General features: G+C 38.9%; 1 protein-coding gene across 6 annotated transcripts; it reads right to left on the reverse strand.

The window, feature by feature from the left end:
• Positions 1 to 1,579: 1,579 nt before the first annotated feature.
• On the reverse strand, positions 1,580 to 12,504 carry LOC109637291 (kinesin-like protein KIF23). 6 transcript variants are annotated; one of them, XM_069525868.1, is made up of 24 exons: positions 12,379 to 12,504; positions 11,675 to 11,741; positions 11,251 to 11,379; positions 10,682 to 10,787; positions 9,985 to 10,121; positions 9,795 to 9,907; positions 9,459 to 9,629; positions 9,139 to 9,180; positions 8,162 to 8,274; positions 7,863 to 7,984; positions 7,637 to 7,739; positions 7,435 to 7,514; positions 7,191 to 7,310; positions 6,815 to 6,974; positions 6,527 to 6,688; positions 6,184 to 6,350; positions 5,910 to 6,083; positions 5,273 to 5,488; positions 4,760 to 5,059; positions 3,216 to 3,449; positions 2,931 to 3,019; positions 2,266 to 2,326; positions 2,043 to 2,083; positions 1,580 to 1,931 (listed from the first exon to the last, which is right to left on the reverse strand). In XM_069525868.1, exons 1-24 carry the CDS (start codon positions 12,390 to 12,392, stop codon positions 1,916 to 1,918), a joined length of 2,937 nt encoding a protein of 978 aa, XP_069381969.1. In that variant the 5' UTR covers positions 12,393 to 12,504; the 3' UTR covers positions 1,580 to 1,915. The 6 variants fall into 6 exon arrangements, with proteins under 6 accessions (XP_069381969.1, XP_019955103.2, XP_069381971.1 ...); XM_020099544.2 differs by lacking the exon at positions 9,139 to 9,180; XM_069525870.1 differs by lacking the exon at positions 4,760 to 5,059.
• Positions 12,505 to 13,567: the final 1,063 nt, after the last annotated feature.

Below are 13,567 nucleotides of genomic sequence, written 5' to 3' on the forward strand. Positions count from 1 at the left end.
TGCAACCCTTCCTGCCACTTCCTGCTGATGCTCTTAGTGGTTTTCCCAAGAGACATGATGGGCATCCTGCGGACAAGTGACATCACTGCACGTTTAAATAATCAACTTATATTTGGGAAGTAAATAAATAAACAAATTACAACAACAATAATAACAATTACATATTTCTATTAGAAAGCTGTATATAGGTTTACAGGGCTCAATGTATGTTCCTGCCAATTAAAAAAATCTATTAGGTTTATTCTATTAATTGGTATGTTTTCTATAGATCTATATATATGTAGATTATTTGAATTAGATACATAAACATACAGATAGATAAATAGATTCATAGATAGAGACTGGTATTGTTATAATTTCAAACGTTTGGTTAAAATGCACCATCAATATATGACCAACCAGAAAATCCCAGTATAACCTCATCTGACCTATTAATTCCAGTAATTACAACCTATTCAATAACAATGCATCAGGTGTCAATTATTTATAATCTGAGATCTGTCCTAATTTGTTATTATAGTTCTGTGATGTTACTTTTAGAAATAAAAGTGTAAACGTGTATTATAATAAATAGAAGATCAGATTTAGCCTCCATGTGCAAATGTTGGAAGGAGGCATCTAGAGCAGATTTGATTCCCACATTTGGATTTACTGGAGTTTTTCCAAAGGTGTTCAGTGCCACCTGCTGTTCACACTGGAACACAGGGCTGACACATGCATAGAAACACAATTTAGAGTCTCAGATTAAAGTATCTCCAACCAGAACATCTTTGGGTCCAACGTTCACATATTTATTTTACCTCATGTTTGAAATTGCAAGGTCGGATTGAAGTTTGCAAAACATCTTTTTCAGATTGTATAAGGACACTGCTTCTGCATGGTTACAGCATAGAGCATCAACTTTTCTGCAACTATGTACTAAACCTGAAAAAATGAGCCTCTGACTTTGAGCTGAGTCACAGAGACTTTAACAAAAAGTGTGTTGGACCCCTAGCTTGTAGAGTTTAGTCTATTTATACAAGGTACAGAGAGAAACAAAATTTAAGCACCACATATCTTTCATTGTCTCTGCCCAGACGGTGGTTGTTGCCCTTATCTGTTTGATTGTCAGCAGGATTCCAAAAAAATTGATAAATATTGAGATTTCCACAAAACCTGGTGGAAAGATGGGACATGGACTAAGCAAGAATTCATGATCAAAATCAAGGATCATTTATTTTGTCTTTCGTCATCATATTGAAAAAGAAAAAAAGAAATACATCTCACTAATTTCCCAGGGAAAGAGTCGAGGATCTTGATTAAAAAAACAAAAGTAAAAAACAAGGACATTCAAGGAACTAATATCTGAGTGGGTGATATCAGGTGCTCCTTAATTAAATTGAAATTCTAGTTTGTTTTATTCTTTTCTTCTCAAATATGTGGAGAACCTTCCAACACCAAAAGTAGCAGAACACTCAAGATGAACAGAAACCAACCCTCATAACTTTCTAGAAGAAGGGACATTTTTTCTTTTTGATATGTCCCATGCGTCAAGATGGAGACTTTGAACTCTTCATGAAAAAAACCATTATGATGAGACTTTGTGTTCAAATTAATTTAATGCCACCAAAAAGAGCAGTGTGCTACACATCCTGTTTTAATAGACAGGGGTAAAAAGTTTCATTGTAAATATTCAGGAAAATTGATTTCAGCAAAACCTACTTAACAGCTCAATATTTACAACCTCTACACACTGGAATTTCCAAACACTGTTCACTATTTTTTGCATAAGTCACATGCTCGGTGTCGCTTCTAATAAATGAAGAAGCTATAAAAAAAGTAAGCAAGCGGCACTATAAAGTAAAAAACTAAAAATATTCTTTGCATGATTTATCTCAAGTTCAAGGAAAAAAGGATTCTTCATATTGTCAGCGACTCAAGGCTTTCTCCGTCTGGAAGAAAGAAAGAAAGAAAACCCAAAATGTTATGAAACGTCAACTGTAAGGTAAATGTAAATTGCACACATGCATGCATATACACAAACACCACACATACAAACTTACTTTTGAAAGCCATAACTTGAACTTGTGCTTGGTACTGGAGGCTAATGGGAGGAAAAGGTGGACTTCAATTAGCATTACTGCACACACACCCATCAAAGTACAGACTCCATATTAGATGATAGTGCACTCCAGTACCTGAAGATTTTACATTGTTTATATAGTAGTAGTAACGTGACCAGAAAGAAGTAGTGATTTTATATAATTATGAACATTATAAACGTACCAGGTTTTCGGCGTCCGCTCTTTGAACTGGACCTTCTGCAGAGCCCGAGCGCCTTTTGCGACTGAAACAGAAACAAACATTTTCACTTGTCTGAACATCCGACTTTTTTTTCAGTGTATTGTCTAGACAAAAAAGATACACAATGTTTGCCCCTTTAAGTCCCCGTCCACTCATATTTATTAACATTAAAAAACTGCAAGCCCACTCTGCTAAAAAATGAAATACACAATACGCATATACTTATTTACTTTAAGTCGGAAAATGTGTAGGAGCCATTTTGGCCAGTGGTGTCATCATTGTGCTTTAGACAAGGTAGGAACCTTCACTTCAGTGTTGCTAGACGGAGGAGCACGTACAGTTTGACTGCATACCACGTAAACACTGTTGAGTTGGAATATGTCTGTACGGAAACTTTGGAACGTTTGGATTTGGCCATTATCGTTCAAGACAGTGAAGCGTAGAAAAATGAATATCCTGTTTAAAGCAAGAGGCAGAAGTTGGAGTGTTTTACTAGACACTGATCTGATGTCTCCGTGAGTTTTAATAACTAAACCCGTCTATCTAGGCTTATGTGCGGTAATATACTGCAACTTACTGTATGACAGAAAATGTCAGATTCAGATGTATCACAACCTGTATTGTGGTATTTGGAAATATTTCAGTACCTTGGTGCTGTTGGACACTCTTGTGTTAAAGTCTCAATGTCAGTAAACTGCACAGCTTGTCCTCCACCCCTGGTCTTAAAAACATTACCCTGTGGATGATTTCAAGAAAATGAGAGAACACAGGAAGAAACATCAACAGTAAAAGATACAACAATATCCAAAGATTATCTGAAACAGGATCGGTGTTAAATTAAATTAAAATTAAAAAGAATATGATTCAGTTCAGAGGGAAATTCATGCAAGATATGAAATAATCTGAAGCCTAAAAAGTGATTGTCATTTTACCTTGATCAGTTTGGTCTCGATCTCCCCGTCAGAGTCGAGCTCTTGGTGTCTGAGCACATACTTGTGACATTTAGACAGAGCTTTCTCGTTGGGGGTCGACACTTTGATTGCATTGGGTATGATTGGCTGCATGACAGTGTCTAGGTCCAAATTAGAGGATGGTTTGTGGTCTACCCATTTCTCCCCACCCGCAGAGTGTGAACGTCTGTGCATTGGATGAATGGGAGGAGCCATCTGGTGATCCCAGTGTGACAAAGACAAACCAGAAAGTTATTCACAGTTGACACCAGCAGTGACCATTTAAAGATTGTCAGGGGAAAGCAGTGAAGGTTGATTATCAGAGGGTTTCGGCTTGTGCTGAAAATAAATGTATCACTGGAAGTCGTAGAGGGGCAGGGCGTGGCTAATTTTGTAGAAACACAGTTTTCATATACAAAAGGGGGAAATCCCCAAAGAAACTGTAAACTCAAATCTCAAATCCAAAATCTTCCAGCAATATATATATATATTTTTTTTCATACAAACTAAAACTCCCACTGCAAGGAGAATCAACCAGAGGAGTCAAGAGCAATAAGCATGCAAAGCTTTTTTGGTTGTATGGAAATGGGTCTAGGAAATAAATTACATGTAGAAACACAGAAATGTTTGTTAAAAGATGTAGAGAAGTAAAGCACTGGTGACTAATGCAGGGTTTACATGTCTGATACCGCAATCATACAGTCTCAAGAAAATACCTTTAACGAAAGGGAAGTTATAAAATAATCGAACACAAACTTTGTGAGCTGTAAAAATGTTTTTGTCAAATACGTCTAAATGCCATTAAATCTTTGTTTTTCAATTTCCATTAAGTATCAGTATAGTGATAAAATCAATTAAATAGTCAATCAAATCTATTAAAACTCCTAATAAAGAAGAAACATGCAAATCGAGAGTTCTGTTTGGAACTACTTCAAAAAATAAAGATGAGCAGTACCAACTCTGCCGGTTAAACCAGTTAGTTCTCAACTTTAAACTCTGGTCCATTAAATCAGGTAAAGGTAGCAGATAATTTGTAAACTAATCTGTGGGCACCCTAACCCAGTAAAGTTTTATAGTCCAGCATGTTAAATAATAATAGAAAAGACATGGAAATCAGTCCTAAACCAAATGACTAACCAGCCCTAATACTGCCGGTGTGTGTTCAGAGCCCAGTAATGTTTTAGGTTTTAATAAGAGGGTTTTACTTATACTGTTGGGCCTTTTTAAAAAGAAATATCTGGATAAATAAAAGTGAAAATGTGCAATACTGCACTGTTAAGTGATGCCTCTGAAATGTGAAAGAGAAGAACGACAAACATGCAACTACTCAGAGGGCTCAAGAGACTTTACAAGCATGACAGACTAGTCTACCTTATGTTCTAGATAGGACAAACACACGACTACAGATGCAGCTACATTTATCTGTGAACTTAGAGATTTAATTCTACACCAAGACTTTAGCGACAGGGTTGTAGAGAAGCGTAAGACATTCTTAATAACGTCTACGTTCTAACAAACACACTAACCCTTCTGCCTGCCTCTAGGTCTAGCCCATAGACAAGAGTTGTAGCAGGGGCCTCAGTGTCTTTGGCCCAGTGCTGGCCTCTCCTGCGACCCACGCTGCTGGTGCCGTGGCATAGGGCGGGAGTCCGGCTCCTGTGCTGGGGAGTCACAGGGAACCTCTGCTCCCAATGTGAGATGGAGGAGGCCACTGAAGGGTAAGCTGAAGAGGAGGTAGAGGAAGTGCTGGAGGAAGAGGTGGGGTAAGGGTCCTGAACTGCTCTAACATTGGCTCGATTTTGGTGGGAAGGAGTTTGGCTCAAGTCCTGAAAGTGATGAGGAAATGGGGCCAAGCATTGTGGATGTTAGCAGTGGCTCCAGACTGACAGAAACACAACAGGGTCACGTGTAGTGCACAAGCATAGAAATCCCCGGGATTAAGATGATCAGATAATCAAAATAATTAGTCGCAAGCAAAATTGTGCAGTGGTCAGGTGTTCACTGATGGAAGAGGAAGTACTGCAGAGTAAATTACTCACAGGAGCTGGTGATGGTGACGCAGACCTCTTCTGGGTGATGTTTCGGTCCTTCTCTCTAGAGGGCCTCGCGGGTTTCTCTGGACATTCAGTGGAACAACCGCCACCGCCGCTGCTGCTACTGCTCTCTGTCACTATGGCTTTCAGCTGTTTCAACTTTTCATCCTTCACCCACAACTTGTTCTGCATCTCCAGCTGCTTGGCATTCACTCGTCTCTCCTGAAAAAAAACAAAACAAGCAGGAAACAAGAGAAGGAACAGTTTCATTATTTAATCCTTCAAGACAACATTCTCGGATTTTGTTCCCCACACATTTCTAATTTCTAGGTCAAAGGTAATTTGAATTTTTCCAACTATAAAGTTGTTGCACTCCAGGTGGTTGTTTCAAGTCTCGATGAGCAAAATGTAGTAAGATGAGCACAAGTGATCAACACAACCTGGGATTTTTTTGGTCAAAGATGAATTCTCACTCAGCCCAAACACTTGGGGGTGTAACCGTCCCTCCTAGTGTAATAACCCACAAGTGACTGAGCTGTAACTCACTAAGAAAAAAATGTATCTGCACCAAACTTCAACTATGTCCAGAGCTTTCTTTGTTTATGTACCAAATATTTGAGCTACTATCAATACTGCCACTTACACACTCCTTCTCCCACTTGTGTCTGGTGTCCGTCACCACGCCATGCATACGCTGCTCCATGCGCCTCCTCTCTGAAAGCTCTCTCTGGAGCCTTTGCTCCCGGGTCTCCAGCTCCTGCTGAAGTGAGCGTTTGTCCTGCTCATACATGTCTGTTGTCTTTTGCAGAATATCGATCTGAAGAGATGGAGATAAAAACAACATGTGTTTAAAATGCTGCACATCAACTGCAGAAAAGAGAAGAGTGAAATAGTTTTCTAAGTGAAGGAGACGACACCTTATATTCCAGCATTTTGGATTTTTTCTCCAGTCGTTCTAGCTCCGTCCTCTGAGTGACGATCATTTTGTCTTTCTCGTTCAGTTTGCCTTGTTGATTGTGTAGGAAAGTCTCCTTTGCATTGTGCTGGTTGTCAAACTGCTGAAGCATGGACATCAGTGTATTGGCTGCAGGAAAAACACAGTAATGCAAGTATTAATCCTCAACTTGTTAACCAATGTCACTCTTACGTGTTGACAAACAAAATGCTCAGTGACCAGAGAAACCAAATATCCCAGTTCTATGAACAACCTTAAAAATACAAGATGCTTTATTGTTGTCCTGACTTGAAATGGGACTGTACCTTTAGTTTTGAACTGCTCTGATATCATCTGACGAATGTGTCGCCTCTTTTCCAGGACTTCAACCAGGCGGGGCAGCGTCTGATCATCAAATGGGTCCACCACCTCACTAGAAGGCAGGGCCGGGAGGCTTTCAATGAGCTGATTCAGCAGATCTGGGTCATCTAGTGCGTGAATAAAAAAAGAAAATGTTTGTGTCAACCTAGTGACGTACAGTGCTTACATTTCTGAAATGTGTATCTGACACGTAAGAATATAGTATGAGAGGGAGTTTGTAATGCAAAATGTACCAGAAGTACTGTGACCTCCTCGTTCTTCAAGTCGACGTGACAACTCATCTTTGAAGGCCTGGTTTCTTTGTCTGCGTCCTGCAGGAAGGACGTAGATCGGCCCATCAGCCGGTCGCGCCACCTCCACCTCCTGGGTCATCTCGGCAAAGCGCATCACCAGCTGCAGCACATACAATGAAATACTATCATTACTACTTTCCCCATTGCCTTACAGCACCCAGCAGTGTTCCAAATTAAATGCTGATCTTCTGAGACCCAACTGAGGAAGTCTTTGTATTTCAGGAAGTGTTTATTTAACAATTCTGTCAAGTTTCCATCGTGGTTTCAAGGCAAACCAGCCAGCAGGATAAAGAGATATAAAAATACAATGTCTTACCATAGTTTCTTCATAATCATCAGCCTTTGGGTTGACGCACACAATCATCCTGACTTTTCCTTCGCCGTCAAAGTAGTTTTTGAACAGATGTGTGACTTTAGAGTCTCTGTATGGAACCATCTGTAAGAGAATTAAGGCTCTGAGAAACCGCAACAACTGTAACATTATCAACCAATAAAGATGAATAGTACTCTAAACAGAAAGGTAACTGTAAGAAAAGATGAACCCATGATAAAACACTAACCTTATTAGTTCCATACATTTGGTTTTCCCGCAGGACTTCCATACATGTGCGCAGTGTCATGAGAGACTGATTAATATTACCTGTACATGAGATATACACGACACATTACTGAATACAATGAAATCACACAAAATATGCAGCTACAGGGGAAAATGCCTCTGGTTGACATCAGAGACGAATCCAGATGAAGGAATGAACTGACCAGCTTCACGGAGTCTGCTTCCCTCTGCTCTGGTTCTACTGGTGCGTTCACTGCCTGCCAGGTCCACCAGACACAGCTGACTCACATTCACCTGGTTTTTGTCCTGAATTCCAAATATACACTGTTAGCATCACCATCTGAATCCTTTGTGACACAGGATGTGTACGTACTTGGTCGCAAAAGATTAAAAACTGTTTTACGATGTAACTCGGGAGCTGCATGTCACCTGTAGAATGTGGTCCCCATCAGCATCGAGTGGGGCTTGGGCCAACTTCACCGTGAACACACTGTGGGAGCGACTGGATTCACGGTTGAGTTGAGTGTTGGCCGTTCTTCTTTTCTTTTGCCCTGGCCGCAGCAGATCATAAATTCAGCATGTGACTTTAAGAACAAAGGCCAAATAAACAATAAACAATATGACAGTTCTGAAAACTTCAGTGCCAAACCAAATGGTCTGCGTGTTCCTTGATCATATAAGACTTAAAATACAACATAAATATGAGAGAAGTTTTCATTAAAACTCACCCCTCCAAAAGACTTCAAAAGCCTCTTCTGTAGATTTTACCTCCACTTCTGTGCAGCCAGCCACATACATGTTATGATTCTGATCTTCACGGAGAATCTTGGATTGAGGTGGTCTGAAACAAGTTCATGAAAAGACTCAACATACAAACAACAGAGTAAAGCAATGATGTGTTGCTTTAGAAAGAAGAGCAGCAGAAGCTGAGATGACAAACACTTGATGTTAGCGTCAAAAACTAAATAGAATACAATCTAGGGAGACGCATTAACACACATTCAGGGGAACAGACACAAGCACAGATGGTTAACAAACAAGCTCAAGCCATTCAGGGATGTTTTGCATCTCCACATTAACAGAAAGAGCAGGGAGCCAAACCTTGAAGACAACAGCACCAAAATGAGACAAAGGTAGCAAACTACATCTATGCTATTTATGAGGCTTTGGATTAATAGGGTGGAAATACAGTGACTAGGTTCACATGGACAGCAAATATTCCTCCTTAATCTGAATTATATTGATTATGATGTTTACATAAGTTGTGAACTGGATATTCCTTCGTATTAATGTTTATATGTTACAGAGAATAAACATTACGACTAACTACTGTTAAAACTCAAACCCTGAGCGTGCGTTGCCATATGTTGATATTGCACAGTGCTGAGAAAACTCTAATAATAATACAGTTTATTCCCAAAGACGCTTGAATAGGAAGACACACTAAAGATAAAAACATATCATTATACACTGAAAGCAGTTCTGATGAGGTAATTAATGGTTATTCCAAGTGTAATGTTTTAAGGGTTAAGATAATCACTATACGCATGTCAGCGTCTTATTCTAACTATTGTCTTAGCCGGGTTAATATCGGAGAATTGCTGTCCATGTAAACAAGTCTGATGTTGACCTATACAACATGTCAGCTACAGCCATGTTACAAACACACAAAGTACTGAGGAGTGTTCTTATTCAGGCCACATACATGAACTCATTGTTCCGTACAGGCGTGCCTCCACCGAGCCACCTAATAAAAACAGGGTTCTTAAAAAGTGCAGCTTGTAAACACAGAACTTGAAAACAAAAACAGCCTATGTCTCAATAAGCTTACTCAGCAAACACGTGGTTCACAGAGTGGTGAGTACTACAAAAACTATTTGTAGTGAATATTAGTAGAGTGTGGTGCAACTCCATGTGCAGACAGACCCAAATTATCAACAAAAAAAAAAACTGAATACAAGTAAGATTTGTTCATGGCAGTATTTTTGCAAAAGCGCAGATCAAATGTGGCAACCAGTCTCTTACTTTGGTCTGATTGGGTCAAACGGAGCATCTTCCAGGAGGTCATAGATGTAGTTGTTGTAAATCTCGACGTAGGACACGAAAACACTGTAACAGCAGTCCTCGTCCACATTCTCAGATTTACACGCCTCCTCTGCGCTGATCATATCTGCAAATTCTGGGTCAGCCCTCTGCCTATGATAAATACATGAACCAAAGACAAAGACAATAACACAAACAGCAGCCAACATGAACGTAAAATACAGTTTGCTCCAATTTTATCAGTACTTGTGAAAACACCAACTTATAAGTATACTAAGTATACAAAGTAAAGAGTATAATAAATGTACTCATAGCTACCTGGAGGATGGTGTCTTAGGCACAGACTGCTGACTGTCTCGCTTCTGTCTCTCCAGGAGTGCATCAACCTGATTCTGAATCTCCATCCCATTTTTCTCATCCGGTTTAAACACCTAATGAAGATTCAAAACAATTTACAAAATAATTCAAAGCCAAAATACGCAAAATGTAAATGAATGAAAAGACGTACAAATCTTTTGGCCTGAAAGGAGCTGATGCTGTTGAAGAGCATGTCTAAAGAACGAGGGAGGAGTCCACCTTCCCCAGGAGAGCCGGTCATGGTGAAGGTCTTACCGCTTCCAGTAACACCATATGTAAACAGCAGACCTGTGAACATTAAATACCACAGATACAAAATCAAAAAAAACTTAGTCTGTGATATTAATATGGATAAAACATAATCACACAGGTTTTATTTAAACAACATAGTGACACCATCAATAGTCATTTGGTTATTTTGATGCTCTCCACATTAGATTGAAGTTCATTACGTTTAGGTTTGTGTGCTTCACCTAAACCTTAGATTATAGCCTTTACTGTATCAGGGTGGTCGTGTCTGTCCCCCCTGGCAGCACCACTGCATCGAGGCACATTTCTCCACACTGGTCTGATCACACATACATAGAGCTGATCTTTATAATGACCTGGGGAATTAATATTTATGTTCCTGCATAAGTGGAGTGTTGAAGGTGACGTTGAAAAGAATACCATGTTGTGAGATCATCGAAGGAAAGAACTGTCTGCAGCCTGTGTGTCTGCTTGTCCATCACGTTTCAGACACATACAGATAATCCCTTCTATTTAGTTATTAATGAATGTGTCAGATTGTGGGGATTTTGCACTGAACTAGACTACAGTTCATGAAAAAAAAAAAAAAAACAACTTACCGTTCTTGCAGTCAATGAGGTCATCGACCAGTGGCTTGGCAATATCCTCAAAAAGCTCAAGTTGCGTGGTATTAATACCAAATATTTTTTTAAAGGTGTACTGTGTCTAAAGAACAAACAAGGGAAGAACATTTAGCACATGTGAGAGGCTTTCAACAGACAATGAACAATAGGAGCCATTTTTACCAAGTATAAGAGTTGAGTCATGTTTTTAGTTACTAAATGATTTCTATAATTATTTATGAATTAGTGTGGTTCTGGAGGTAGAGTGGGTTGTCCACAAATTGTAAGGTAACAACAGATTGTCAGAGGACAACGCAGATATTTTTAAAGTAAATTGAAATATGTCACTGTTGGTGTAATTTTTTTGTATTTTCAGTTGTTTGCTCTTTAGTGTGATGTCGAGAAGGAACACAACAACTACAGATGGTCCCTTGGCTCTAAATACTTCCCAAGTAGAGAGAGAAGTAGTTAGTGTTGGGTAGTATCCAATTTTTCATTAAGTTTAGAAAACACTTTTTACAGAAACTTTCCATTACAGTAATGAAACAGACACTGATGTTATTTACCTCTTTGTATTCCCCATTACGGTTGGCTTTAAGACCATCAGGAGCATGCAGCTGAATAGTGGAGCTGCTGATCATCTCCACACAACATTCCTCATCTTCTGCTCCAAGCGGCCGTATACGGCAGTAAACCTAGAGACAGAACAGGAAATATATCTTTATTAGAAGTTCTAGAACCATTTTTACACCTACATGCAAAACATTAATTCATTAACTAGAAGTTTGAGGCCACTTGTACAGCACTGTTTTTTTATTTGGATTTTAAGCCTGTCCATAAGAACAGCAGAGACAGATGTCCAACTAAAATAACTGCATTCAAAACTAACCCAAATTATGGAATTACTTAGATATAAAAACAAGCTTCTCTTTTAAATGTTACTGTAGAGCTTCAGTTTAAAGGTTAACACAGTGAGTGATGTCCACTTACTCCAACTGGATCTTTCTCTGTGTTGGTTGCCTTCTTCGGTCCGTGCCTCCGAGGAGTCTTGCCTTTGCTGTAAAACAATGATCAATCCATCCAATTTATTTATATATAGCACGGTATCACAGCAAACAGTTGTCTCAGGGTGCTTCACAAAAGTCCAAGATCTCAAGAAACACAAAATCCAACTTGCTCCAAACCGAGCATACAGAGATGATACATTCAACTGTGTCCCTATAATTGTGACCACAAAGTTACACCAACCCATACTCAGACCGTGTGATCCTGGCCCATATGTACCACACGTTTGGTTTAGGTACGTTCTCTATTCACTGAAGTTTAGTGTTATTATTTCTTTTTAATGTATGAATCCTATTAAAGAAACTCAGTGGGAGGGATGTGGAGGCTTTGAAAGGTTTGAACTCGGGAGATCATTGTCTCAGAACTCGTCTACAGCGAAGCATTCATGTTTATTCGGTGAAAAGTCGACGCTCGGTTCGTATGTCAACATCGACCTGTGCTCACACAACTAGCCTTCAGTTAGCATGATGGCGGGCTAAGCTAGCGCTACGGAAGTACTCTTCTTTATCCGGACTAGTCTCCAGAGTCGCCGGCAGACGGATAATGTGGAACGCAGTGTGTAGTATTTGTATTCACGTGTTGTGGTAGTATTTATATTCACATGTAGTAGTAGTATGAATAAAACTCACCCTGCTCTCTGCATCGTTACGATCTCAGAGCGGCTCTTTCTTCATTTGAAAACTTCCCTCTCATCAACGTCACTCCGAGGAGCAGGTATTTCAGCCAATCACAGCGGTCTGCAGCGGAAGTCCCGCCTTTTCTTCTTCCTCTGCTTCCTTCCCCATTTTTTTAAAGAAAGTCGCACTAGCGCCACCTAAGTGTGGACCAGCGTTCATTCCCCCTTAAAACTAATTTCTGTTTATTTGTCAAGTTTCTTTAGACAAAACTAATAAACGGTTAAAACACTGAGGATGTTAAATACTTAATTCTTCCAATAAGATAAGATCAAATACAATAAAATAAGAATAAACTTTATATTATTAATCAAGGTTCTTTAGACTAAACAACTAAACTGTTACAACACTGAGTATGTTTAATACCGAATTCTTCAAATATTTCCTTGCACTGACATCACAAGATGATATAAGAAATATAAGAAACAGTAGCAGTACAATACAATAGATAGTAGAATAAATTACAGTGACTAAAAACAATAAAGAATTAAGTCTAAAAATACTGAAACAATGCTGAAAATAAAAATGAAAGTAAAAGAGTAAGTGTCTTATTTAATCTTATATCTCACAATTAATAATCTTTTGATGGAATCTGAACTGCATATATTGTCTACCTGTTTTTTCCAAATATTTTGCAAATCTTTTCATATCAATTGGGCCGAAGCGGTGAACAGTGCAATGGCCCTACTGTATTTCTACGGCCTTTTTGATCATTTGCTGTAATTACATTAATTTCCCAGAGCTTTAATGTGGCTCTAATCTCACAAAACTTTGCACAAATGTTCAGTCTGGTATAAAATTATACATTTTATTGATCTCATGAAGGAGAGTAGTGAAATTGCTTTATTACACCCTCTACTATTTACATTTGCTCAAGAATGATGAGATTCTATTGGGCTAAGACTTTTAAAAAGCCTGTATGAGCCATACCTTAAAAGCAACAGCCAATCCGCCATTTTAAATTTGTTGTGAACATTTTAATGGAATCCCTTGAGGTGTTAAAACATTCACAAGTGTTTTGTGAGGTCACAGTGAACTTGACCTTTGACCTTTGAATTCTGAAAAGTTCATTAATGAAAAAAATGATCCTAAGATATTTTGTTCACAAGAATCAACATCAACTGTGATGTCAGGCGGGAGACTC

Source organism: Paralichthys olivaceus, chromosome 1, assembly GCF_024713975.1.
Source record: "Paralichthys olivaceus isolate ysfri-2021 chromosome 1, ASM2471397v2, whole genome shotgun sequence".
Taxonomy (NCBI): Eukaryota; Metazoa; Chordata; class Actinopteri; order Pleuronectiformes; family Paralichthyidae; genus Paralichthys; species Paralichthys olivaceus.